The sequence below is a fragment of the Pogoniulus pusillus genome, chromosome 16 (assembly GCF_015220805.1).
Source record: "Pogoniulus pusillus isolate bPogPus1 chromosome 16, bPogPus1.pri, whole genome shotgun sequence".
NCBI classification, from domain to species: Eukaryota; Metazoa; Chordata; class Aves; order Piciformes; family Lybiidae; genus Pogoniulus; species Pogoniulus pusillus.
The window spans coordinates 11,018,393-11,044,157 of NC_087279.1; the positions used below are offsets into that span (position 1 = coordinate 11,018,393).

Sequence of the window (25,765 nt, forward strand, 5' to 3'; positions counted from 1 at the left end):
GCAAGCACTTCTTATCACCTCCAGGAGTATGACCAGTCTCATCCAGCTGTTACAGTGCACCTCTTCTTCCTGCAGAGCCCTTGGCCGTGTTACAAGGGAGCTGGAGGATGAGAAGATTATATCCGTGGGGGACAGAGTCCCCCATTGCATGTGATTGAAAGATGAGCTGGTCCAGAAATGGCAGAATGCTGGATAGCAGATAGACTTTGCATCGTGCTGGGCTTGATCTAGAAGGAAGGAGAGAATCAGCCTGAGAAGCTGCAGTGCCTCTCTTGGGGTTGTTTGGGTTCCCACTGGGGGGTTCATCATGAGGAAGGTGCTGTCCCTGAGCAGGACCAGCGTGGTGGTAGTGACAACTCCCATCAAGCAGCTGCCTCAGCAGTGCTTCTAAGCTCCACCCAGGAGAGGGCGCTGCATGCAGCAGTCTGAATTCCATGCAGGAGCGCAGCGTGGACCTGCAGCACACTTAGGAGGGCGTTCATAGCCTGCGCTGAAATGGAGCCCCTAGCCAATTAGCCCCCCCTGCGAACAACAGGCGGGAGCTCACCTGCGCTCATTTGGTGTCTCCATGGCCCTGACACCCTCCCTGCTGTGATCTTGGGTAGCCCCCTTGTGTCCTTTTTATTGCTGGGGCTTAGGGGAAGGGCTGAGCAGCTCTCTGGGTAGAGAGCAGTTAGACAGCAAAGTCCCTTTCTTCCAAAGCCCTGTTGGGGTGTGCCTGCTCCAGCGCATTGATTTGGCTCGGGGTGCACTTCTGAAACTAATCTCCTGACTTTCCCCACTTTACTGCACTTTGGATTGTGTCCCAAGCTCAGGCTTGGGAGAGCACCGAGTGGATTCCTTTCAGATGAAACCAAATTGAACGTGCTCCAGGAACGCACCTCACACTCCCCAGGCACTGATGGGCGTTCAGGCTACAGCATCGGCTCGCGTAGAGTGAAAACCCCTTGTAAATGTATAGTACATGCATGGGGTCACTGGATGTGAGCGTCTGCTCCCGCTGTGCTTGTGCGCAGCCACCAGAGTCCAAACCTCCTCTAGTTTCCCCTTCCATAACATCTCTCCCTTGTCGCTCATGGACTGGAGTTTGCCTTTTGAAACCCCCTCACCAGGCAGCAGCAGGACAGTCCCTGGTGTGCCTCCAGTCCCCGCACACCTCGCTGCCTTTCACTTCCTCAAGCCGCAAGAGCAAGCCATGTGCTTGATGGGCTGCTCTGCCGTCCCACCCCTATTAGGGGTCCTTGAGCTGCAGGAACAGAATCATCTGGCGAAATATCAATCCGCCCTCCCGAGAGGGGCTTAAAACACGCAGAGATGTGGTGCTGGGCCCCACGGTTTAGCGCCAGACTTGGTAGAGTTAGAGAATGGTTGGACTCGATGATCTTAAAGGTCATTTCCGACCCGCACGGTTCCATGATTCGGTGAAAAAGTCGAACGCTCCCCCCACGACCTCTCCGGGTCCAAGTGACTCCAGGAGCCGCTAGATGGCAACTGTTGCTCGTGGATCCCGCAGCAGCGGGACGCGGTTTCACCAGCAGCATGGGCTAGTTCCTGAAGCCTGGGCTGGTTTGATGAATGAAGGGCTGCCCCCGGCTGCCATCCTCCCCTCGGCTCCTCCCTGCTGCCTCCAGCCCTCAGGTGCCGTGAGTTTGCTGGGGATAAGGCGCTGCAGGCTGCTGGGCTGGCAGCGGTTCATCGCGGCTGAGATCCTGCAGGCTCCTCGGCCGGTGAGTAGCTGAGCTGGGTTTAGCCGTGGCTGAGCTGGGTTTAGCCGTGGCTGAGCTGGGTTTAGCTGTGGCTGAGCTGGGCAGCACAGGCTGGGCTCGGCTGCTGTGGTTTTCTCCGCGGGAAAGCCGGCCGGGGTCACGTTCCCAGTGGGAGCAGCTGAGCCCGGGGAAGCTGAACCAGGTCTGACCCTGCTGTAAACTTGTCTGATTTTACGATCTGCTTGGCTGGTTTTTACCCCGGTGTGCAGAGTGACTCGTCTTTTCCCAGCTCCTACAGAGAGAGCAGAGCTTGTTCTGCCATGGCACACAACACAAAGTTTGTGGGGATAATGTTTGCTGGTTATATCTACAGAATCTGGATCTAGGAGGTTTCACTGCTGTGGTAAACATCTCTGTCTCCAGGAAGTTTTTGTTTGTTTGGTTGTTTTTTTCTGGGGCTTCTTGACCCTGATACTCTGCTTTGCTGCTAAGGTTTAGCAGCCCCGAATCCCACATTGGGCATTATTTTTTCACTAAACTCTCAGTCTGTGCTGGGGACTCTTCCATAGCTCAAAGACAGCTTTGTAGGATTTCCTATCATTTACCTCTAAGCAGTTGTGGCAATCTTGGTCCAAGGGGGTTAAAAACAGCCTTTCTGGTCTGAGGGAGGGAATTGCTCCCAGCTCATGCTGCATGAAATCTGTCAGGAGAGGCTCAGCCTCCCTCTGCAAAGCCTCAGCTCTCAGAAAGCCTGGGACAAATGATACAGCAGGAAAGGAAACAGAGCCTGAGAAATGCCGTGTGCTCTCCAAAGGAGTCCTTTAACTAATGACCCTTCTGCTCGGAAGCATTGCAGATCCTGGGGATGGATGGATGGGAACTGGGAGCCCACATGCCTCCAGTGTCCTGGAAGCCCTGGGTGGATGTTTGGGTGTGATGGGATTGCGAGACCTGGGGTGAGGGTGGAGACTGAACCTTTCTTTCTGCTGTCTAGAAACAAGTAACAAAGCACTTGGCGAACTTAAATTAAGACAAACCAAATTAATTTTCCTGTCTTTGAAGCAGGAGCACCTTTGGCAGGAATTACAGCTCCTGACGGTGTGGGGCAACCCTACAGGGCAGCAGAGCAGAGGGATGCACTCTGCTGGGGATCACCCACAGGCATCTCACAGGCAGGGTGGAGCTGGGCCTCAGCGAGCCCCGAGTTCTGGGCTGCTGCCACGGTTGAGTTTCATTAAGCTATTTATTGCCCAGAAGGAGCCACTGTGTTAATCCAGCTGCTGAGCACTGGCACAAAATTCCTGCTAATCTGGAACCCCACCGTTTCCCCTGAGCTCCGTGCCTGGGGGAGGAGAGGAAAGTGCCCTGGGAGCTGAGCTCAGAGCGCTGTGGCTGCCCTGCACACATGCCGGCCACGCGACCCGTGCCGGAGCTACGGGGAGCAGTCTCTGTGCCAAGTGGAGCGTGTCCCAGCTTTCTGCCCGCCAGACCTCGCACAGCCCTCAAAGGCAGGCAGCTTGGCCGCCCCCATGGGTCACTGGTTTGACATGATCGGTTGCTGTAAGGTATGGATCTCCCCTGCTGAGTTAATGAATGGAGAATGGCAGAGACACAAACACCCTCATGATTTATGAGCTGGGGATGGGGAAGTCAATCGGAAAACTAAGGCAGAGATATCAGCTCCATAAAAAATATGGGAAGAATTCATCCCTAATCTAATCTCACCAAATTCCACAAGGATGCAAAACAGGGATCGTTTGCTCCGGTTCCTTGTGCCGAGATTTAAACAGGAAGCCCCCAGGGATGTCAGTTGTTCTCCTGAATACCAATGTGCTTGTGTATGTGGAGGCCACAGAGTGGGTGTCATGCTCCCAGCCGTTTTGGCTGGCTGGACGAGAGGTGATGCCAGGCTGTGGGGCTGCCAAACAGTGCCCAACTTAAGCAGGAGCCAAGGCCAGGGTCTTCAGCAGGACTCACTGCTATCCATGCTCTTTGCCAAGTCCTTGAGCCAGTGGGGCTGGCAGATGTTATCACCAGTGAGGGTTCCTGGCTGCCTCGCTCTCTGCTGTGCTCCAGTGACACCCTCTCAGAGGCTGTTTACAGTGAGGATAAAGATTTATTGTAAACCTTGGCTCCTGGACTCTCTGAGCTGCCTCTTCCTCCAAGTTTGGTCTATCCCCACTCCAGCTGGGATTACAGCAAGAGGCAGCTCCAGGAAAAGGGGATAATGACATCTTCGGAGGCACTCACTTGTGCAGTTGCAAACCTGGTGTGGAGAGCAGACACAGAGATCAGTCATTCCTAAGTGCCTCCAAGGCCAGGGTGACTGTGAATAGGGTGGGCATGCCCAGTCTTACCTGTCCTCTTTGAGCAGCCCTCCTCTAAGCAGAAGTCTGTGCCTTCTCCAACACTTTTTGTCTGGAAAACTGAAGCACAGGGTGGTAAAATGGCCAATGGAAGGTTGCAGAGCTGGACTCCCTAATGATGGCATTATCCCAAATCCCAGCCGTAAAACCCCAGCATGTGCTTCTAGCCAGATGTCAAGGAATGAGAGTGATTTTGTGGTACCCAGGAGGAAGTATTCCCTATTCCTGGCAGAGATAAGCCTTTATTATCCCCTGATGCAGGCAATAGATGTGGGCTCTTCTGTCTCCCTGCTGAGTGGCCCCATGTGCCACTTGTTCCACCCAGGCTCCTCTGTACCTGCAACCATGAAACACATGTGCTCTGGGCCACCACAGCCCAGCTCCATCAGTGGGATGGCAAGACCTGGGGAGCAATTGTTGCCAGCATCAGCCCCAGCTGACCTGGGAGCCTGCCCAGGATGTGGTTTCTCTAGAACAATGTCGCCCACAGGCACTCGGCCGTGCAGGGTCATTGTTCTGGTCTCGCACGTTGGCAAGCTGCCACTTATTGTGTGCAGGAACTATTCTGCTTCTCCCACCAAGGAGGCCAGGATTATTTCCCTGTTTTCCAGGAGGAGACCACTGATGTCACTGAAATTGGCCTGAGCACTTTGCAGTGTTGAAAAACCCAGCCAAGCTTTCAGTTTCAGTCTGCCCCTTGTCCACTGAAGGAAGAGCAGGTCTTCCCACAGCAGGTCACCACCATGCAGGCAGGTGGTGACAGCTCTGCCACCATACACTGAAGCTGCATGCTCATTTCTGCAGGGGCAGTGGTACAGTCAGGCTTAGCAAGGAGCTGTAGGAGAATAAATAAATGTTTGGAAGAAGATGTGACACTTGAGGTCAGTCCTTGCCCTACTGTGGTTCTGGTTTGGCAGTGGGCAGATCACTTAGCCTATCTGTGCCTTGTCTGCATTGGAATTGTGAGAGCTGTGGTGACCTTTCACAGCTGGATGCTGTGCAGATTAATACAAGAAGATACTGAGCACCTCTCCTATGAGGAGGGGCTGAGAGACATCAGGCTGTTTAGCCTGGAATGGAGCAGACTAAGAGAAGATCTTCTCAATGTGAATCAATAGCTAAAGGGTGAGGGGCAAGAAGATGGGGCCAAATTCTTTTCAGTGCTGCCCAGTGATAGGATAAGGGGCAACAGGCACAAACAGGAACAAAGGAGGTTTTATCTGAACACAAGGGAAAATTTCTTTGCTGTGAGAGTGCTGGAGCCCTGGAGCAGGCTGCCCAGATTAGTTGTGGAGTCTTTTTCTCTAGAAAGATTCCAAACTCACCTGGGCATGGTAATCCTGGGCCACCCGCTGTGGTGATCCTGCTTTAGCAGGTGGGGCTGGGCTAGATATCCTGAGGTCCCTTCCAAACCTCACCGTTCTCTGATTCTGTGACTGAGAGGCTTTCAGGTGAAATAGGGTTTGGACAGAAGGGATGTGTCCTGGGAGCAGTGACTCTGTGGTGGTGGCTGCTTCTGAGCTGTGCTTGCCAGATGAAGACCCTGACACAGGGAGTTGTACTGGGAGGAGGTGACCATCCGCTGGCCCTGGTTGTCTCTGCTTTGTTCGGGCAGTTAAGTGGCTGCAGCAAGAGGAGTTCTTTGCTTAGAACACACTGCTGCTGCCAGAAGTCACCCTGGGTGCCCTCTCACAAAAGCTACAGCAGCCGATAGTATTGACCTGCTCCAACCCCTGACAGATGTGCCTTCATCTTCAGCTCAGCCTGGGGCTGACCTGGCGTCTCCTGGGAAAGAAAGAATGAGCAGCCAGCTGGGGTGAGTGGCCTGGCGTCCATACAGTGTCTCTGCCGGTCACTGATCCTTGGAAATACCCTGCACAGAGGCTGCAACCGGGCCAGCTCAGGGCTCCCTGCTCCAGACACCTCCCTTTGCCACAGCAGAGCTGCTGCAGTGGGGACTGCAGGGCACTCGGCTCTGGGAAGCTCCCCGCCGGGCAAAGCTGCGTTCGCCGGCGCTGGCATTCCGCGGCCGGAGCAAAGGGCAGCCTGCTGAGGAGGCTGCCGGAGCGTGGTGCTCTGCAGGGGTCCGAGCTGTGCCAGCTCACCCCCAAGCCGAGCCGTAATTGCCAGGAGCCCAGCCAAGAGGCTCTGAGAAGAAGCAGATAACAGTGCAGGCACCTCCGTCCTCATTAAAATACTTTCTCCGGCGAAGCCCCCACGCCTGCCCAGCCTGTTCCAATTAGCTGGAGAGCAGAGAGCAGGGCTCCCGGTGATGAAAAGAAAACACTGCCCAGCTTCCAAGCGCTGGGGGAGGCGGGCGGCCGCGGCCGGGGCAGCGAGGGGCCCTGGGAGCGGCAGCCGTGCGGCTGGAGCGGCGGCGCGGCCGAGCCGGGGCACCGAGCGGGGAGCAGGTGCCCGCAGCCCGCGCTCCGGCTCCCCGCGGCGTGGCCCCGGGGCTGCAGCTGGGGAAATGCAGCCGGCCCAGCAGCTTCAGAGCGTGCTGAGCACCCCTGAGCTGGTGGAGGGTCTAGAGCACAAGTCTTGTGAGAGGTGGCTGAGGGACCTGAGGCTGTTCGCCTGGGGAAGGGGAGGCTGAGACATTCTCATGCTCTCAAGTACCTGAAAACAGGTTCGAGCCAAGTGGGGGCCTCTCTCTTCTCCCAGGTAACAAGCTGTAGAACAAGAGGAAATAGCCTTGAGTTGTACCAGGGGAGGTTTAGGTTGGATAGCAGGAGAAAATTCTTCACTGAAAGGGTTTTCAAGCCCTCGAGCGGGCTGCCCAAAGAGGTGGTGGAGTCACCATCCTTGGAGGTATTGAGAAGAGGTGTGATGTGGTGCTGAGGGACATGGTTTAGTGGTGGCTTGGCAGTGCCGAGTTAACAGTTAGATTCAATGATCCTAAAGACCTTTTCCAACCTAAACAATGCTGTAACTCTGTGAAAACCCTTGGTGTCACCCAGGCCATCTCCCCTCAGCAGAAGCTTTTCAGCCAGCCTGGGGCAAGGCACACCAGCAAACCTACCCCTGGCTACAGTCCCTGCTGACCCTTGGCCCTGGAGCCCCTGCCAGGTTTTAGTATGTGAATGGTTCACCCAGACCCAGGCTGGAAATTCTGAAGCCCAGAAAACAGCCCCAGAGCTCCTTGAGCCTCCATAGGGCTGCATGGAATGTCAGGCCATGTGGTGGACAGGTGACAAGGGTGGGTTTCAGCCATCGGGTGACATCACGGTATAAATGGCCCTGAGGAATGCGGTACTGGCTCTGGGGACTCCAGAGGCTTTGGGGAGCTGGCCTGGTAGTGAAGTGGGCAATGCAGAGATGCTTCACTACCTTATTTGAGTACTTTTTCTCTAACACGAGGTCAGAAGGTGGTAAGCCCCTTCCCAAACTTGAAAGAATGTTGAGCTTTTCAACTGCATGAGGAGGAAGCTTGGGGGTTCAACAGGCCAGGTCAATCCAGAGCTCAGTGCATTGTGTTGAGCTGGAGTTGGTCCTGGATGGGTTGAGATGAGCTGTACGGCTCCTGCCCAGCATGAGACACAATTGCTCCATGCCTGTCTCACCTTCCTGACCCTCCTCTGTGTCTGTGGTTTGCTCCTTATGGGAGCCCTGGCTTGGGCAATATCCCTCAGCCTGGGCTGGGATTTGTGTGCAGGACCTTAGCACTGCTCTGTGAGACACGTGCAGCAGACGTCTGAGAGCAGAGGTGGGACAGTGTGATGCTGGTAGGGCATGGAAGGAGACTGGGAGGGTGCTGAGTCCCAGGTGTACCTGTTTTGCTGAGGCCTTCCATGAGCTGTGTTTGGCCAGGCTCGGTGGTGGTGGCACTGGAAGCTGTTGGTACCCTGAAAGCACTTTAGGTGAGAGGAGGTTTGAGAAGTGCAATTGTGCTGTGTCTCCATTCCACTTTCTCTGCACATTCACTAGATTTACAACCTCTCTGGTGCTGGATAGCCTTGAGATGACTCAGTGCCAGCTGAGTAATGCCCATTGCTCCTGCTTCTATCTAGCTCAAGCAGCCAGCCTTGAAGGGCCTGCTGCTTGAAAGCACAGACTAATCACCATGCCCATCATGGTTCCCATCACCATACAGTGAGACAAGCCCCTCTGCTGGGCCACCTTACCAGCCCAACCCCTGAGAGCCAAGCCAGAGCAGACTTCGCATCTTTCTCGGTAGCCAGGGAAAGGTAGAGGCTGAGCCAGCAGCCCCCAGAGAAAGGGGATTAGCAGGACATTAAGTGAAACCAGCTCCTTATCCCTTCATAAACAGTTATTAATATCCTGGCCAGCCTTGGGCTTGGTAATTCTCCATTTCAAAGGATGAAGACCCAACCAGAGTGTGCCTTAAGCTTCGGGGAGCTGTTAGAAGAGAAGCTGCATTCCTTCCAAACATAAAGGTTTACACCCAAACAAAGATCAGGATCGGAGCCTGGCTCCCCCCTACTGAGGCCCCCAGCAGCAAGAAACATCCTATCTGCAGAGAAAGCAGAGGCAGGTGGGCTCTCCTGGGTCCAGGGCACTGCTGATGGGGGTTCACAGCCAAGGATGGGCACCACTTTGTTCCATGGGACAAGGCAGAGGAGAAAACAGCTGCAGAGCTTAAGATCTCTGTGTGTGTTGGCACAGCTGGCATGTGTTTAATGTGACATGCCAGGCCTGATGGACCAGGAATGTGAGATGTGAAAAAGAGGACAAAGCACTCACTCCCTGCTCCACCCCCATTATCACCTATAAGCAACATCACCTCCCTTGCCTAGCAGGGGTGATGTGCCAAAGGCTGTGGTGTGCCAGCAGCAGCTGGGATCATTCCTCCACACTCAGGGTGCCTGGCACACTTCAGCAGCACTGGGTGGCAGAGAAGAGTGATCTGGGGTTAATTGTGATCATGGGCTTTAATCTCCAGAGGTGGGAGCGTAGGAAGCTCTTTGGAGTCTGGAGGTGTCCTGGCTGGCAGAGAGCCTGCTGGCCAGCTAGGCTGGGTGATGGCAGAGGAACATGGGCAAGGCTTAAGCAGCCTCAGCCCCACTGTGCTGTTGAACAATTCCTCCTTTCAAACTCTCTGAAGTCTGGTCCCCTCTTGATCTTCAGGGCTCTGTGTGGGCACGTGTGACCTTGTACTGAGGGATTCCCTGAAACCCTGCTCTTCCTGGCGTTTTGCAGGGCACACGTGGTGCCCTGGTGCCACCCCAGCTCTGGCACAGGCTTTTATGCTCTCAATTTGTGTCATCCTGCAAGAGCATCACGTCGCCCTCCCACAAACAGCTCAGCACCACAGGCTTTCCCTGCCTCCTGGTCCTGCCCTAGCCAGGCAGCTCTGGGGGAAAGCAGGGGGGAGCTGAGGGCTGACCCTAGTGGCTTTGTCCTTCTGGTTGGAGAAGGACGACAGCTGCCTCTCCTTGCAGCTGCTGGGGCATCCATCATCCTGCGCGGGCTGGAGAGGAGCGACCGAAGCCCTGGGCTCAGCAGGGAGGGGTTCTATGCCTGTGAAGGCAAGAAAAGGGTCAGGCAGCACCTCGGAAAGAGGGACAGCCAGGGGCAGGGTGCAAAGAGATACAAACGACCTTCCTGCCCTCCCAGCCAGAGAAGGGACCACCCATACCCAGGGCTTCTGTGTGGGGAAGCAGGACACTTTCAAGAGCATGGGTCTGGGAGTCAGGGTTTGGCTGCTGGGGAGCGCTGGGCAACACCAGATCCACGGAGGGATCTCAGGAGCTTTGGGTAGCACCAGCCCCGTGGAGGGGGTCTCTCTCCCACCTGGTCTGTGGCACAGTGCTTTCATGCACTCCCAGGGAAGGTCACCGTGGCTGAACGCTGACACGGGGTGCAGCCCCTCTCTCCCCACCCCCTTTGAGGTGCCCCAGCTGCCAGGGGCCAGTGTCTCACCCTGCCGACAGCCTGGCCAGCCCCGTGGTGTAACTGAAGAAGGCAGTAGGCTGCAAACGGCCAGAGGGGATTAGCTGGGACACAATCGGGCCTGTGAAGGCGCTGGAGCACATGTCCTGGGCAGGGTGGCAGTGCGGGGGGCTGCTCGCAGTGCCGCGGGGTGACTGCAGAGCTCGAGTTCTGGCAGCTCTTCCCTCTCGGGAGGTGATGCATACCCAGACAGAGCCACTGCTGGGGCCCTTCCCCCTCGGAAGCCGAGGCTGTTCCACACTGCTCACGGCATCGCGGCCAGCAGGCATCTCCAGGAGGAAATCGGTGCTTTGGGTAACCAGTTCCCTCCCATACTCCACGTCTCAGACCGAAGGGGGTTGTCTTTTTCCTTCTGCTGCTCTGTCTCCAGCAAGACCCTCCGAGGGACTTTGTTTTCCAAGGAAAAACTCATCCCCATGCCATGAAATGGTGCCTGCAGATGACAGCCCAGAGCCCTAAACCTGTTGGGCTGCTGCAGGTAACTGACAGAAGGGCAGGGTCAGGAGAGCACAGTGTGGCCACTGGAACCAGGGCATTGCTGGACTGCTGGCACACAGTATCAGTGTCATGGTGTGCCATGGTGCCACCATTTGTGCCACCTACACCAAGGCACTCCTAGTGACTGCCAGGCCTCCAAAACAGGGCTGATACTACCCATATCCTGCCCTCGGCCCCGTGATGCCTGGAGGATGAAATCTTCACCCCTAGACATCCCTGTGCTCAGCAGCCTGCCCTCGTCAGGCACTTCCCTCTCCAAACTGAGATAGAAATAGTTGCAGCTCAGGACAGTTGATTATTTAAGGCTGTCGGGAGTGTTTAATTTAACCCTGGATTCATCAGCCACAGCTTGTTTCCATCCACTAGACACCCGTGCTCCCCCTTGCAGTGTAAACTCCACTGCTGCTGAGCTCTTCACCTCCAGGCAGATTTGGGCAGAGGTTTACAGGCAGGGGACGTGACCCTGCCATGTGTTTCCCCAGTACATCCCTGCTCTGACTGGCACAGCAAGGGATGCCCCCATGCCAGGGGCTGTGGGCACAACCAGATTAGGAGCTGCTGCTGGCATCTTAGCAGTGTGTTAGGAGTTGGGTATGCTGAGTCCTGCCCTGCTGCCTGGCCGTGGTGAGGGGGGACCATCGAAGTCTTGGCAAAAGAGTGATGTAGAGGAGAAGCCATTCTTACTGGGAGGTATCCTCCAACAGTTTTTCTTTTCCTTCTCCCCTTTTTGCCCCTCACCTTTTGTGAACCTGCACCCAGCTCCTTCAGGGCTCTGGGCTCCTCCTGTGTGTGGCCATAGGTCCTGCTACCATCAAACCTGCCTTTTACACCCCCAGGCCCAGGAGACCAAGTGCTGGTATAATATATATAGAGATGGGAGTGTGCACACCTGTCCTGCTGCCCTGTCTTCCACCCCAGGCATGTGGAGCATCCCCAAAGCCATGCATGATCGTGTCTGCAAGTCAGGAGCTCTGCCCTGCCTGCCATCCAGAGAATCCCAGCCCACTGTGGCATCCTCCAGAGCTCTGGGGAATGAGAAGTTCCTCCCAGGGGAGGCTTATCTCAAAGCTAGGCCTAGCACAGGTCCTGCTCCATTTATAGAAAGCTGCAATTAGAGGCCAGCATTTTCCCAAGTCCCTCAGCAATCAAATCCATGTTGGTAAAGACAGTAAAAATCCCTGTCAAATCCCAGGCACCCCCTTGCTCTGATCCCTGGGATAGCAGTGCTTGCTCAGAGCATGGACACAGGTCAGCAGGACAGGTCTGGAGAACTCCACAGCACACAGCCAAGCAAAGGGAAGGGATGAAATTGCTGGAGCATCTGTGGAACAGGAAAGCCACTCTGCATCTCTGCCTACTGTGAGGGGAACACAGGTAGCACTGTTAGCTCCCCACCAGCTTGGCTGGTGGATTGCAGCCTGGAACTCCTGCTCTCTGCAATCAGTGGGTCAAGCAATGGGCACTTCACAAATAGCTAAACCTATGGCTTTTGTGTGTTTTGTTTTGCCCAGGCAGAGGCTGACCTGCTGAAAAGTCTGCCAAGACAAGGAGTAGATGGGCTGAGAAAACAGCCCCTGACTGAAGAGGACAGAAAACGGCATAGCCACTACGCCGAGGTCACATCTGGGTCCCAGGTTGGTACCAGGTCTCCTGGGGTGGGTGAAGGCTCTGGAACATAGCAGGTTGTGCAGGCCAGAGCCGGAGCAAGGCAGCAGCCAGGGCACAGAATAGGCTCAAGAGGAGCTTTGCTGAGGGGCTGCTCCCCAGACCAGCCAGCAGCTGCTGGCAGGAAACTCCAAATCCACAACCCTGAAGCTTCCTCCCGAAGCAGAGCTGAGTGCTCCTTCTTGGGGAAGACAGAGCCCAAATCAGTTGGGAAGACTTGACTACCCCATCCTTCTGACAGTCCTTCACCAGATGCCAGAGACCACTGGCCAGGAACCTCTGCCCAGAAATGAGCCAAAAAACTCAGTTCACATCTCTCAGCCATGGGACTGGAAGGACTTAATCTGCAGCAAGAGGGAGGGGGAGTTAGTCAGAGCTGCCATTTAGGGACCAGGTAATTTATAAGCAGGGAAAAGCATCTCAGTTGCCTGAAGGAGTTGCTGAGGACTCTCAGGGAAGCCCTGCTCCCCATAGGAGGGGTAGGAGCCAGCAAATAAGGCTGTGAAACCTTGTAGGGCTTGGAGGGGGAATGAATGTGAGAGTGCTTCTAGCCTGCAGCATCCTGCAGCCAAAGGGTGCTGGTGGCCCCCGAGAGCTCTGCGGTGACCAGGCGATTTGCAGGGCAAACGGCCAGAGGGATGCATCCTGTGGGCACACAGCCACAGCTGATGCTGAAGGGGTCACAGAAGTGTTTTTTATGAACAGTGCCCTAAAACATTCATTCCCTTTTGAGTAAGACGGACAAGATATGATCCCAAGCTGAGATGAGTATTTGGGATCCTTCGCCAGACACTTAACAAGCACTGGGTTCTGAGCAGATATTTAGCAGAGGATACCCAAGCAGTGAGAGCCCAGTGAAGTGTGTACTGCTTTGTAAGCACTCCTCACTTCTTCCCTCACAGCAGTCACCTCCAGAATGTTCAAATCTGTGTTCTCTGAGCACCAGCACCATACCACACTTGCCCCCTGAGCAGGCTGTAGTAGCTGCTCTTCTGAATTCCCTGGGCATGAAATACATTGGAGCTTCCAGGTGGCAGCTGAGGTGCATTTTCCAGCCACAGCTACATTTCCAATACTCAAACTGGCCCTGTGAGCACCAGCTGTTCTGCCAGCTCCCAGAGGTGGAGGGTGCAGTATCTCAGCAGGGATCAGCATGGTTCATGGCAATGGGGATACTGTACGGGGCTTTGAGGAAACCAGTCTAATGGAAGGTGGGCAAATTCCCTTCAGGGCAAAAGGGTTGGGCCTAGAGGATCTTGAAGATCCCATCTGACCCAAACCATTCTATAATTCCTCAATTCTGTTCAGACATCCTCCTCACTGTACAAGAACCATCACTGAGTGCTAAGGCTGTGAGGACAGCCCAGCCAATAAGACAGCTGCAGCCTTGGGCTCACGCTTCCCTGCCAGCCCAGCCAGTGTGAGCAGCATGAGCTTCACAAGCTCATGACAAACTCTCTGTCTGTCTCCAAGACCAGACTCCTCAGGGTGGGATCCCTGGCAGCTTGCAGGTGCTCTGCCCAGATAACCACGAGTGAGGCACATGTGGTGGGTGTTGCAGGGTCCCCATGCTGTGCCTTGCCAGCTGAGCATGCCAAGCTCACTGTGATGTGACTTCCCCTTCCAACAGTCTGCCCAGCAGCTCCAATCTATGTTGCAGTGCTGGCCACTTGCTCTTAGGTGGCCTGAAGCCTTCTGGGGGATGAGCTGTCACTCGACATCCCTTGAGCACCCACCCCAGATGGGGGGGGCAGGGGTTCCAACCTACACACAGCCCACCACAGTGCAGCCTCCTCCATTTTCTGCTTGCAGCTGCAGTGGAGGTGGCAACTCACCGCTGGACCATGGTACTGTGAGGTGGAGCTCCCCACTGCTGAGTGCCAGGATGCCCCTTGCTGTGCTTTTCCTCTGCTTCCTCCTCCAGCAGCCAGGCAACGTTAAGGCATGGAAGCAGCATGCCCCTCGCCTTCGTCTTGCCTACAAAGGTAAGGGTGGGTTTCTCTGAGATCTGCACCTTGCTTGGGAGGTCTGGGAGAGAGTACTACAGACAGGGAGTGAGAGCCAGGGCTCCAGGGAGGCAAGCAGTAGCCCTGGAATTGTATCTGCAACATCTCCACATTCTGGGCATGCTTTACAGGTGCAGCTCCAAGCACAGCTCCTGTGTGTGGTGCACCAGTGCTGCTGGCACCAGAGAAAAGGGCTGAGCATCTTCAGCTCTTGGTGAGCTGAAGAAGCAACAAGAGCAGGCTGACAGGTACCACAGGATGCAGCCCAGCAGAGAAGGGCAAAAAGACAGCTTCTAGGGAAAAGGTCTTTGCAGAGAAATGACCTGCAGAATCCTGCTTGCCTGGCAGCTGGTCACCCTGCCATGGACCTGCAGCACAGACTTGGCCAATTTACCTGTGTGTAAATGAGCAAGCTGCTTAGAAGGACGGGCAGCTTAGCACATCCCCAGTGTCTCTCTGGCCATGACAGTTGGCAGGGCCCAGCCAGCTCTCCTCCACACTGGTGGTATAGCAGCACAGCTCTCCATGGGTATCACAGTCAAAGCTCTGAGGCCATCCTCTTGGCCTGCTCCACTACCCTGAGCAGCCTCTCTGTAGGTGGGGACAGCCAGCAAGATGAAAGATGCCCCCAGCCTGTGGCTGGAGAGTGCAAGATATCCCTGTGGGAAAATTGCCCCACTTCTAGCCCAGCTCAGAAAGATTCTGAAGGGTCTGCCTTTCCTTGGAGCCTGAGTAGGGCTGGGGCAGCAGTAACACAGAGGTACTGCTGACTTCAAAGCCCTACAGTGTGCTGGGGCCAGACATGCCAAGAGCCCTCAAGCCTTGGGCAGAGGCAGAAAAGGAAGCTCCCAGCATCATAAGGGCTCAAGGACAGCGTGAACAATGGCAGGGGATGTGACTCATGGACAGCACGGGGCAGGTTCAAGGACACAATGCCTTGAGAAGTTTAGGTTTAAAAACCCCTAGGAAAAAAAATAAATAAAAGGAGGCTTTTGAGAGTCCAAGTATGGAATCAACCCTGCTCTCAGATCCCAGCATGGGGGAGGCAGGCAGAGCCTCGCTGGGGCGGGGGCAGGAGACGCAAGCAGGCTTGGAAGGAGGAAATGACAGCACTGAAGGCTGAAAGAGCAAAGGAAGGATGGGGCACGGACACAGCGCCAGGAACAACAGCAGCGGCTGCCGGCCGGGTTTATGATGGCACGGCGGCCGTGATGGCCCTGCCAGAGGCAGCCTCCGGGTGAGCTGGGTCAGGCCAGGTCAGCCTCATGCTGCCCGCAGCTGAGCCGCCCTGCCTTCTGCTGCCGCAGAGCAGTGCAGCCACGGCAGCCTCCCAGCCGCCTGCTCTGCCAGGCGCCAGGGTAGCACAGCTAGGAGATGGCAAAGGGTCTCCTGCCAGCCTTTGATCCGCAGCCAGCCCGGACCCAGAAGCCATCACCAGGCAGCACGTGCAGGGCAGGGCAGGGCAGGAAGCTGGTGGGTCTCTGGCTATCGGCATCCAAAGCTGCACTGGCACATCCCTTATCAGCCGACGGCTGCGGGGAGCCGGAGCCTGACTGAGCATCAGGCTTCCCCTGGACTGCAGGGATCTCCTCTGTAGTGTGCTCTGCTGGGGGAAGGGAAGAAGAGAGCCCTCTGCACAGCCGGGCTGTGACCCCAGGAAGCCCAGGGTCACCCTGCACTGAGGATGATGTAGCTGAGGAGCGGGCAGAGGTGATGGATGGGACAAGGTGCTTACAGTGGTCCCAACAATGAAGAAAACACCGTGGCCTTGAGAGATAACGAATACAAAGGAGAGGATGTTTCCCTGGGCTCACCCAGCAGTTTAGCCAACCTGCAGGCACTGCCTTCAGGACCCAGGTTTGGATCCAATGCCATGTGCATACAGCTGGAACGGGGGGAGAAGTGAGCTGCAGCTTCCTGCCTACAGGGTCTGAGTCCACAGCATTCAATGTCTCCTTGGTGAGGGAGTGAACTGTGCCAAGTCAGGCTCAGACTCTCATGGTCCTTAACCCTGCCAGGGGTCTCATGGTACACGTTCAGGACAGTGAGTCCTTCCTGGGTCCTCCTACATACTGTCATGGCCTCAGGGAAGGTTCCCCCATCATCCTGCCTGATTCTGTCCTCAAGTACAGGGCCAGGGCAAGTCGGAGGGTGACCAACAAGTGCTACTCCCTTGTCTCCACTCTGCTTAATGGCACCCATGTACTTACTGGATAAACTTCAGACCTTCTCTCCTGCTGCAGCTCAAATCCCCAGTGTCCAGCCTGACATGTCCCACTGGATTGGGCAGGTCCCAGAAGCACTGACAGATGCAGGAGGGTGGGTGATGCACAGCAGTCCACTGGGGACTCAGCAGTGATAATGGCAGGGACAGGTATTCAGCAGTTAATCCTGTTCAGATGGTGGGAAATGACTTGGAAATATGCTCCCTCGTATCCAAGGTATCCAGATAAGAGCCCTTGGGCATTGAAGGGTAAGGGGGATGAAGCAGAGCATTGTACAAGTGCTGCAGGAGCAGGAGGAGGCCAAGATCTCCCTGACATAGCTGGGAGCTGCTTCTGGCAGAGGACTATTTGCATGCCACAGTAGCCGGAGCTCCCACAGAGCTCTGTCCCCGGAGGAAGGGGAGAAGGAAATGCTAGCTGGGAGCGAGCCTGGCGTGGATCCGGGAAGGGACCCTGCCCGCTGCCTGTGGCCCAGCAGGTCCTCCCCCGCCGGGATGAACGACGTCAGTGCCATTTCCAGCTTGCAGGCACTGGCCCCGCTTCCCTTCTGCCCTGGAAACAGAGTGGAAGGAAGAGAGACACAACCTCCTGGGTCTGCAGGTCCCCTTTGAAAGGAGCCATGCCCCTGCCCACGTACACCTCACCTGCATCCGCGGCTGCACGTCCACCGCTGGCCAGCACCAGCTCCCTCTGACTGCTTCCCTCCCTCTCTTCCTGACACACTGCTTCAATCCACACGATTCGGGGCAATTTCACAGCTTGGATCTTGCAGATCACCTCAGGTTTCCAGCTGCACTCTACCTCCCCCCAGTCCCCATCCAGCAGCAGTCCAGCCCCATCTCCCCTTCCCATGGCCCTATTTCCTCACCTGTCCCTGCACAGCACTGCAGCCAGCACAGCTGTGACAGCCCAGACAGGCTTCACACTGTCCCTAGCCAGATCCCACCACTGCTGAAGAAAAAAGCAATGTGGTTTGATTTCTGGAAGCTCTAGGGCTTGCTTCAGTGCTGGTCTCCCCTGCCTTGATCCCTGGGAGCAGGCACTGGCTGGGGTGGCAGCTGCTGTGATCCTGTGTCCCATGGGATGCTCACCCCAGCAGCCAGCCCCAAAATCTGACACTGCACGTCAAGAACAGATGTAGGCCCCTGGAATGCTGTTTCAGGAGTGGTTAAGCAGAACACAAGGGCTTATTGTCCCTCTTGCACACTCACATGGCTGCAACTGTGCTGGAGGGACCATGCTAGCCACCGCAAGGCATCTGTGCAGAAGGAGCTCCTGCCAGAAGAGCAGAGCCTTTCCTGCTGCCCAATCTCCACTCCACATGGAACATGCTGAGTCTATGGCACGCTTTCCCCCTTGGCAAGGTGGCCCTTCTCTCCACCACTGCCGAAGGGGTGCTATAAACATTTGCTTTCCTGAGACAGTCTAATGCTGTGTTTAGGCTGCTTCAGGATGTAGCAAGAGCTCTGAGCAACATGAGCTGCTTGAAGATATCTCTGTGCATTTGCAGGGGAGGTTGGGCTGGGTGATCTTTAACGGTCCCCTCCAACTCAAAGCAGTCTGTGATTCTATGACTGCAAAATATGAGGTGATGGCTGCAGGGTCAGGTGGCACAGAGGACACAGTTGAGGATTTCCCTTCCAAGCCCCTTAGGCCAGGGACAGACTTTCCATCTGTCTGTCTCTATGCATCCATCCTGTGCATGGGGTGAAGACCAACAGTCAACAGACATTTCACAGGCTTGGAGGTCAGCAGAGGAGAGAGAAGTCCAGACTGGGCTGTTGCAGCTGTGTCTCCATACAGTCTGCCTCAGCAGATAGCCCAAATCTTTTTTATGGCAATACTCCTTGGTCTGAAGTCCAGGGAAACCCTGTTGGGAGCAAATATCTTCAGTTCTCAGCCCTTTCCCCACGGTTTTGTAGTATAGAGTGTTTGGGACCCCAAGAGCTCAGCTGAAGGGCTGGAAGTTTGAGCAACCTGGAGTCCTTGGGCTGGACTGCTCTCCTGCCCTGTACCCTGCAAACCAGCCCAGCCCAGGGCAAGGTCAGTGTAGTTTTCCTCTTTGTATGGATGAGTCAATATTTCCTCCAGGTGGGCTCACAGGAGGAGGCTTCATGATGAGCTATGGGGCACCAGGAGTGGTGGTTTGCTACTAAGGCAGCAGCAGGAAGCTTGAGTTCCCTTGGGGCAGGGATGGGTGGCCAGAGGTGTCCCAGAGAGAGAGAGAGAGTATGTGGCCTCCAGCTGCTTGTTGTGTTACTCATGGATGGGCTTCTCTTTCTCCCATCTTGTGCTCCTCAGATCTGCTGAAATCCAACAGCTCTCACCTGTTGCTTGCCTCAGGGGACAGGATGGATTTCCAAGCTGTCTTGGTAGATGAAGACAGGGCCTGGCTGATGGTGGGAGCAAAAAACCATGTCTTCCTGCTCCATTTGGACCATCCCAGCAGAGAGCCTGAGAAGGTCAGTGCTGGGAGGAGGGTGTGAGCATGACCCTGGCCAGGCTGGTCTCTTCCTCCCTGGGAGCCGCTCCTTGTTCCAGTGATGGGGCGTGGAGGTGGATGTGCTCTGACTCCACTGGGGACACATTTACACCAGGATGCCTCAATCAGTGGAGTCAACCTATTCCTGGCAACGTTGAACCCTGCTGGGATAGGCTGACGCCAAGGAGGGACAGGGTGGCTTGGCCAGGAGAGGGGACCTGGCAGACCTTGGACATGGGTGGAAGGGTAGTGCCCAGAGCCTGCTATCCTGCTATCACACCTAGTCCCTGCTGCTGCTGCAAGAGCTGCAAGAACTCCAGCAACGAGTCCACTAATGTCATCCCAAGACATCCTGCTGGCAGGGAGTGCAGTGGGAGCCCAACAAAAGGAAAGCCCATTAAGGCACTGCAGCCTGGCGTTCCCATGGGCTGGGATCCAGCACAGCCTGCCCACCGACTGGGTGTGCCGTGGCCCACCCAGGCTCTGTCCCCATGCCAGATTTGCTCTCAGCCTATTTGTCAGGCTGCCTGCTGAACTTGGCCAGACCCTGGGGAATCAAGGGGTTGTCAGATCCATTGCAGAGCAGCCTCATGTCCTCGTCATGTGCCTAAGCCTGGCAGTGCCTTCTGGCCAAGCCCTATTCCCACCAGTGCCTGCAGGAGTCGGCTGACCCAGGAGGGCGAATGAAAGCAGGGGCTGCATGTGAGGGGTCTCTGTGTTGCAGATTTTCTGGCCAGCCTCCAGGGAGCAGGTGGAGCACTGCCAGCTGGCAGGGAAGAATGTGGAGGTAAGCAGGGCTGGCAGCCCCCAGATCACAGCCTTTTGGGATTGACCATGAGTATTCAACACAAACAGCACCCCAAAAAGGAGCCTTGCAGTCTGCCTGAGCTCAGGGTGCTGAGGCAGCCAGTGTTAAGATCAGCTTACTGGCTGCCAAGAGAGGATCTGTCTGGGCTCCCACGTCCCAGCCATGCATATCATGGGGCTGGGAGCGAGTGCTCAGACTCAGGCTCAGCCCACTAACAAACATCTCCCCTTGAGCAGACAGAGTGTGCCAACTTCATTCGCCTCCTCCAGCCCTTCAACCGGAGCCATGTGTTCGCCTGTGGGACTGGCTCCTACCAGCCTGTCTGTGCCTTCATCCAGCTGGGAGCTAGGAGCAAGGTGAGGGACACCCTGTCCAGCCACATCCTGTTGAATCACAGAATAGCTTGATCTGGAAGGGGCCTTAAAGATCACCTAGTCCCACCCGTCCTTGCCAGGGACACCTCCCGCTAGACCAGGTTGCACAAAGCCTCATCCATCCTGTTCTTACACACTAACGAAGAAAACGTGTCCACTCCCATTCCAGTGTCTCACTATCCTGGTAGTATAATACTTAATGTCCCCATTGCAGAAGGTGGCAAGAGAGCCCCAATGTCAAGGGTGCCCCATGGGGACAGGACTGGATCCTGGCGGCCCCCTCAAGGGACCCACTCACTGCAGAGCTGCACATGCCAGCTTCATTCTCCACATGCCCAGCTGGTTTCCTGCTGGGCTGACACCTCTCTTTTGGCTCTAGCAGGGTCCCGGGGCTCCCTCCATGCAGTTGGTGACACACTCCTTGGAATCAGGACGAGGACGGTGCCCATACAGCCCCCACGAACCCTTCACAGGACTCCTTGTTGGTAAGAGGGAGCCAGGAACACAGGAGGTGCTGGAAGGTGGGCGTGCTGGGAGGCACTGGCAGTGATGCCTGCTGCATGTGGCTGTGGTCCTGGGTTGGCGCCTGAGTGGGTGTGAGAGGAGTCAATCTGTCGAGCCCAGTCCTGCACCAGCTCACCCCTTGTGGTTCCTGCACAGAATGGTGAGTGCAGGGTGCAGATGGAGTGGAACACACATGGGCTATGCGGTGTCACCAGCCTGCCCAGCTCATACCAGCGCTGTGGAAGGGCTGGGGGAACTGGGAGCTAGAAACCATACTGGGTCATGGGTCTGGAGAAGGCTCCCAGGCAGGCTGTGCCACCTCCACTGTCCCTGAGCCTTCAATGGCACAAGGATATCCTGCCAATGTGCCTCCTTCACTGCATCCCAAATCATCCACACTCCCTCTGACCCCACAGGTGGGGAGCTCTATTCGGGCACCTCCAGTGACTTCATGGGCAGCAGTGCTGCCTTCTTCCGGACCTGGGTCCATGGGGCTGAGCAGAGCTACATCCGGACGGAGCAGAACCAGGACCACTGGCTACATGGTAGGAGCTGGGGGGACCCACAGGCATGAAGATCTCTCCTAGCTGCTGGGGAGAAGCACTGATGAAGCTTCTGGTGCGACCCATGCTCCAGCATGCACTCTGCAGCCTGAGCACCAGCAATGGGGCTCTGCCTTCTAGGCAGCAGTGTTTTCATGGGGCACTCTGCATACCCTCAGCATCTAACACTGCTCTCAAGGGCTTCCAAGGGCAATACAATGGAAGGAGATCAGGACACAGGGCCACATTGCACTGCTCCTTCCCCCTGCAGAGCCTGCATTCGTTGGTGCCTACACCATCCCTGATACCTACAATCCACACGATGACAAAGTCTACATCTTCTTTCGTGAGACGGCCATGGAAGCTGGGCAGTGGGAGAAGCGGCACATCCATGCCAGGGTGGCCCGAGTCTGCAAGGTCAGTCACAAAAGACCTGCATGCTGTGGCCAGGTGTCTCACCAGGTGGGGTTTTACCTTCTTTGGGTTGCAAGGCACCTCAAGCAGGGGTCAGCAAAAGGCATGGGGTTGTCACCACACACCCACCACACAGCAGAGGGGTTGGGACTGGGGGTGTCCTGCTGTGGGGATGGAGGAGCATGCAGCTGTGGGAAGGCTGGGACAGACTGGACTGAGGCTGGCTCTCGGTGCCTGGCAGAACGATGTTGGAGGGAAGCACAGCCTCATCAATCGCTGGAGCACGTTTCTCAAGGCCCGCCTGGTGTGCTCCATCCCTGGCCCCCAGGGCACCGAGACTCACTTCGACCAGCTCGGTGAGTGCACAACCAACTTTGCAGCCAGGAACAAGACTGCGCCACTGCAGCTGCTCCTTCCAGTACATCCCAGGGAGGTGGGCAAGGCATCGAGGATGCCCACCTGCATCTCCTGGGCTGGCAGCACCTGGGCTTCTCACCTCCACCTCTCTCTTTCGCAGAGGATGTTTTCCTCCTGCGCACCCGGGACCCCCAGAATCCCCTCGTCTTTGGTCTCTTCACGGTATCCAGGTGAGCAGGGCTCTGGCTTGTCACTGCTTGGGGCCGTCCAGACCGCCAGCCCCTTCCAGTGCTCCAAAGCAGGGGACAAGGGCAGGACCAGCACCCGGCTGGCAGAAGGGCCAGCGGCCGTTTCACTGCTTTCCCGGCCGCTGATTTCCAGCCCATCTGACGCAACACCACGTTTGGCATCGGCACAGCCTGCGGTCCCCCGGGCTGGGCTGGCTGTGCCAAAGGCATTCCTGTCGCACTCCAGTGCCACGCACGCCTGCCGGGCTGACAGGGGCTAGTGCGTGCTCAGGAATGCGGGCACGCAGCGCTCCGGTGCCCGCGGCGCAGCCGGGCGCTGACGGCCCCGTGCCTTCCCCACAGCGGTGTCTTCAGCGGCTCCGCGGTCTGCATCTACTCCATGGCTGCCGTCAGAGCTGCCTTCAGCGGCCCTTTTGCACACAAGGAAGGGTTCGACTACCGCTGGGTGGAATATAAGGGCCGCGTCCCCTATCCCCGCCCCGGCACGGTAAGGGGCTGGGGAGCCCGGCGGGTAGGGAGGGAGAGGCAGCAGGATGGGTTGGCCTGCCCCTAACGCCGCTGCCCGCCCCACGCAGTGCCCCAGTGAGACCTACGACCCGCTGCTGCAGTCCACCAAAGACTTCCCCGACGAGCTGATCAGCTTCATGCGCACCCACCAGCTGATGTGGGAGCCTGTGTACCCGCTGGGCCGCCAGCCCGTCCTGCTGAGAGCCAACGTGCCTTACCGGCTGCGGCGGCTGCTGGTGCACCGGCTGGAGGTGGAGAGCCGGCACTACGACGTCCTGTTCCTCGGCACAGGTGGGTGCGAACTCACCCCCGTGCTGGCAACGCTGCCACCACAGGGCAGCTTGCACGGCACAGCGGCCCAGTCAGCTCCAGGGCTGCCGAGCCCTGACAGCTCTTTCTGCTGTGTTCACAGATGAAGGTAAAGTCCTGAAGGTGGGGCTGGCCAGTGGGGTGAGCCGTGGCATCGAGGTGATCAGCCTGGAGGAGATGAGCGTCGCCAAGGTACAGGAGTCCAGGGCTGGACTATGGTGGCTGGACCATGCTGTCTCTCCTCGCCCCAGTGGCATCCTCCGTGGCAGGAGGGTCCCTCATTGGCTTCAGATGATGTTAGCATGAAGGGAAGCTGGGGGACCAGAGCCAAGCTATCTCCCAGCTCCCACTCCACTCACTTTCTGGGGGTGAGGGTGGCACATTGGAGCCCTTACTAAAACGTGAAGGTTGAGCCCAGGTTTGAGATTGCAGCTACCAGGCAGAGCTGTCCACACTGACCAGGGCCAGCCCAGGGTGCTTGTATGGAGCTGGTGGAGCTGCGAACAGAGACCTGCACCAGGGCCCCAGCACCCTGCCACCCTGGGGTGCCATCCATCCCCACTGGCAGGCTGGGACACCCAGAAGAGACCAACATAACTGCAGCACCCTCTCCTTCCCCTTCAGGTGCCTTCTCCAATCCTGGACATGAAGTTATCACTGAAGCGGGTGAGTCCTCCCTCTTGCTTCTTGCTGAAGCAACAGAGCACAGAGGACAGCTGCCCGCCCCCCCCCCCCCCCCCCGCCTGAGTCACTCAGCCCCAAGGCTTGCACGTTTAGGGAATGGCCTTCTGCCAGGGCAGTCTGGGAGGTGGCAGGCTCTGCTTCCCAATCCCCATGTCTCCCAGTATCCCCACCCCAGCACAGGGTGCATTCTGCTGCTAGCCCTGCTTTCCAGCCATGGGCACTGACTGCCACCTTCCTGCTTGGCTGAGCAGCAGGAGCTGTTTGTGAGCAGCACCCACGGGCTGCTCCAGCTCTCCCTGTACCGCTGTGAGCTCTACGGTCAAACCTGCACTGACTGCTGCCTAGCCAGGGATCCATACTGCACCTGGGACAGCAAGACCTGCACACCTCACCTGCTCACTGACAAGAGGTGAGTGCCCACCCTGCATGACCTCCTGCATTTGGAGCAGCAAAAGGCAAGTCCTCAGCCATGGAGCTGATCAGCTCATGGATCCCTCAGCTCAGATCCCTGCTGCTACCCTACCTGCCTGACCCTCCACTCTCCCCTTTTCCCTGAGCTCTCCCCTTCTCTCTTGAGTGCTGTGCTGTGGAGTGGCCTCACAGCCTGAGGCAGATGCCACTGCACAGCCCTGTCTGCTCTCCCACAGACGTGCTCGCTGCCAGGATGTACTGAAGTCTGATGTGCTCAGTCAATGCCAGGACACCACAGAGGGTGAGTGCCAGCCCCAACCTCTCCGAGAAGCCAGCTCTGCCCAGTGCCTGGCAATGCCAAGGAGTGTGGGCAGCATAGCACTAGGAAACCGGTGCCCGCTGGTGCACCAGCACCATCCACCACAGACACCATGCTGCTCACCACACGATGAATGCTCCATGCTGTCCTACTTCCCTGCCTATCACACAACTTCCACGCAAGGTAGTCACTCCTTCCCTTGTCCCATCCTTACCTCCAGGGACCACTGCCGTGGAGAAGCTGGTCTTTGGCATGGAGAAGAACTCAACCTTCCTGGAGTGCCTGACGCGCTCCCCACAGACAACTGTCCGGTGGCTGGTGCGGCACAGCGAGGAGACAGGCCTGAGTGAGGTGTGGGCAACAGGGTGGTGGGCATGAGGTTCCAGGGTGGCTTGGTTCCCAGGAACTGACCTATGGTGCTGTTTTTCACCCCAGGTCAGGAACAATGGCCACTTCTCAGTGCTGGAGCAAGGGCTGCTGATCCGCCAGCTGGCGAGGGAGGATGAGGGTACCTATGAGTGCCAGGCAGTGGAACGTTCCTTCTCCCGACCCCTCACCCGATACAGTCTCCGTGTCATCAGGCATGAGGCAATGGAAGTGCCATCTTACAGACGGAGCAAGGGAACTGAGCCAGGAGCAGCCCACCAGAGCCCTCGGCCCCGGGTGGACCTGCATCCAGGCTACAAGGGCTTCCCACGGGTCCTGGGGGCACCAGGCACCAGCCTGGATGTCTACTGCAATGCCCTGCGGCTCCAGGAAAGGCAGCGGCAGAAAGCCTGGCACCAGAAGTGGCAGCACTCATCCCCAGAGACCAAGAACAGCCGAGTGCGGAGGCAACCCCAGCCCCTGTGAGGGGGCAGAGGGAGCAGGGGCCCTACTCTTTCCGGGACCCTTCTCACACGTGGGCATCAGCTCTGAGAGCCTCTCAGCTTCCCATCTCGCTGTTACTACCTCAAACCCTGCCAGTCCTTGCTGCCTCGCCATGCCCCATAATGCACACTGGGGCCAGGGCAGAGCCCATGCTGGCTCTCCAAGACTCAAAGCTCTTTAGGCCATGCAGAATATTTATTCTCCTTGTTTTCCCCTGGTCCTCAGTGGCTATTGTTATCAGCAGCAATAATAAGCTCAGAGGAGAGAGAAGGGGAACAGCCAGCTCTCACAAATGGTTCCAACACCCAGCAGCATCCAACCCAGCCATGGCCCCAGCTCTCACAAATGGTTCCAACACCCAGCAGCATCCAACCCAGCCATGGACATCCTTGCAGCCAGCCTCCTTCCCCTCTGGAGGCTGCAGCTCTGGCAGCGTGATGCCCCAGCTGGGTACCTGCAGAGCTCCAGCGCTGCTGGAGGCAGCAGGGCACAGCCACTTGCTGAGCCTGGGCTCCAGCCATGGGGGCACCTGGAGTTTGCAGAGATGCCTACGGCCA

The 25,765-nt window shown here is 56.9% G+C and overlaps 1 protein-coding gene and 1 long non-coding RNA gene across 4 annotated transcripts; one reads left to right on the top strand and one right to left on the bottom strand.

The window, feature by feature from the left end:
- Positions 1–53: 53 nt before the first annotated feature.
- Positions 54–1,527, bottom strand: LOC135182398 (uncharacterized). Its single transcript, XR_010305187.1, has 2 exons — positions 882–1,527; positions 54–227 (listed from the first exon to the last, which is right to left on the bottom strand). It is a non-coding gene; the product is annotated as an uncharacterized LOC135182398 (long non-coding RNA).
- LOC135182396 (semaphorin-3D-like) lies at positions 709–25,531 on the top strand. 3 transcript variants are annotated; one of them, XM_064156471.1, is made up of 20 exons: positions 709–1,727; positions 10,356–10,463; positions 11,995–12,117; positions 13,961–14,133; positions 18,681–18,841; positions 19,586–19,648; positions 19,906–20,025; positions 20,423–20,528; positions 20,964–21,092; positions 21,361–21,506; positions 21,745–21,859; positions 22,021–22,090; positions 22,451–22,595; positions 22,684–22,906; positions 23,028–23,116; positions 23,549–23,590; positions 23,860–24,017; positions 24,256–24,320; positions 24,559–24,689; positions 24,774–25,531. In XM_064156471.1, exons 4-20 carry the CDS (start codon positions 14,034–14,036, stop codon positions 25,188–25,190), a joined length of 2,280 nt encoding a protein of 759 aa, XP_064012541.1. In that variant the 5' UTR covers positions 709–1,727; positions 10,356–10,463; positions 11,995–12,117; positions 13,961–14,033; the 3' UTR covers positions 25,191–25,531. The 3 variants fall into 3 exon arrangements, with proteins under 3 accessions (XP_064012541.1, XP_064012543.1, XP_064012542.1); XM_064156473.1 differs by having other exon boundaries at positions 20,426–20,528; XM_064156472.1 differs by lacking the exon at positions 10,356–10,463.
- The last annotated feature ends 234 nt before the right edge of the window (positions 25,532–25,765 follow it).

Coding starts and splice junctions, on each gene's coding strand:
- LOC135182396 (XM_064156471.1), top strand. CDS start 14,034: ATGCCCCTTGCTGTGCTTTTCCTCTGCTTCCTCCTCCAGCAGCCAGGC. Junction 24,321..24,558: donor ATGCCAGGACACCACAGAGG/GTGAGTGCCAGC, acceptor CCTTACCTCCAG/GGACCACTGCCGTGGAGAAG. Junction 24,690..24,773: donor AGGAGACAGGCCTGAGTGAG/GTGTGGGCAACA, acceptor TTTTCACCCCAG/GTCAGGAACAATGGCCACTT.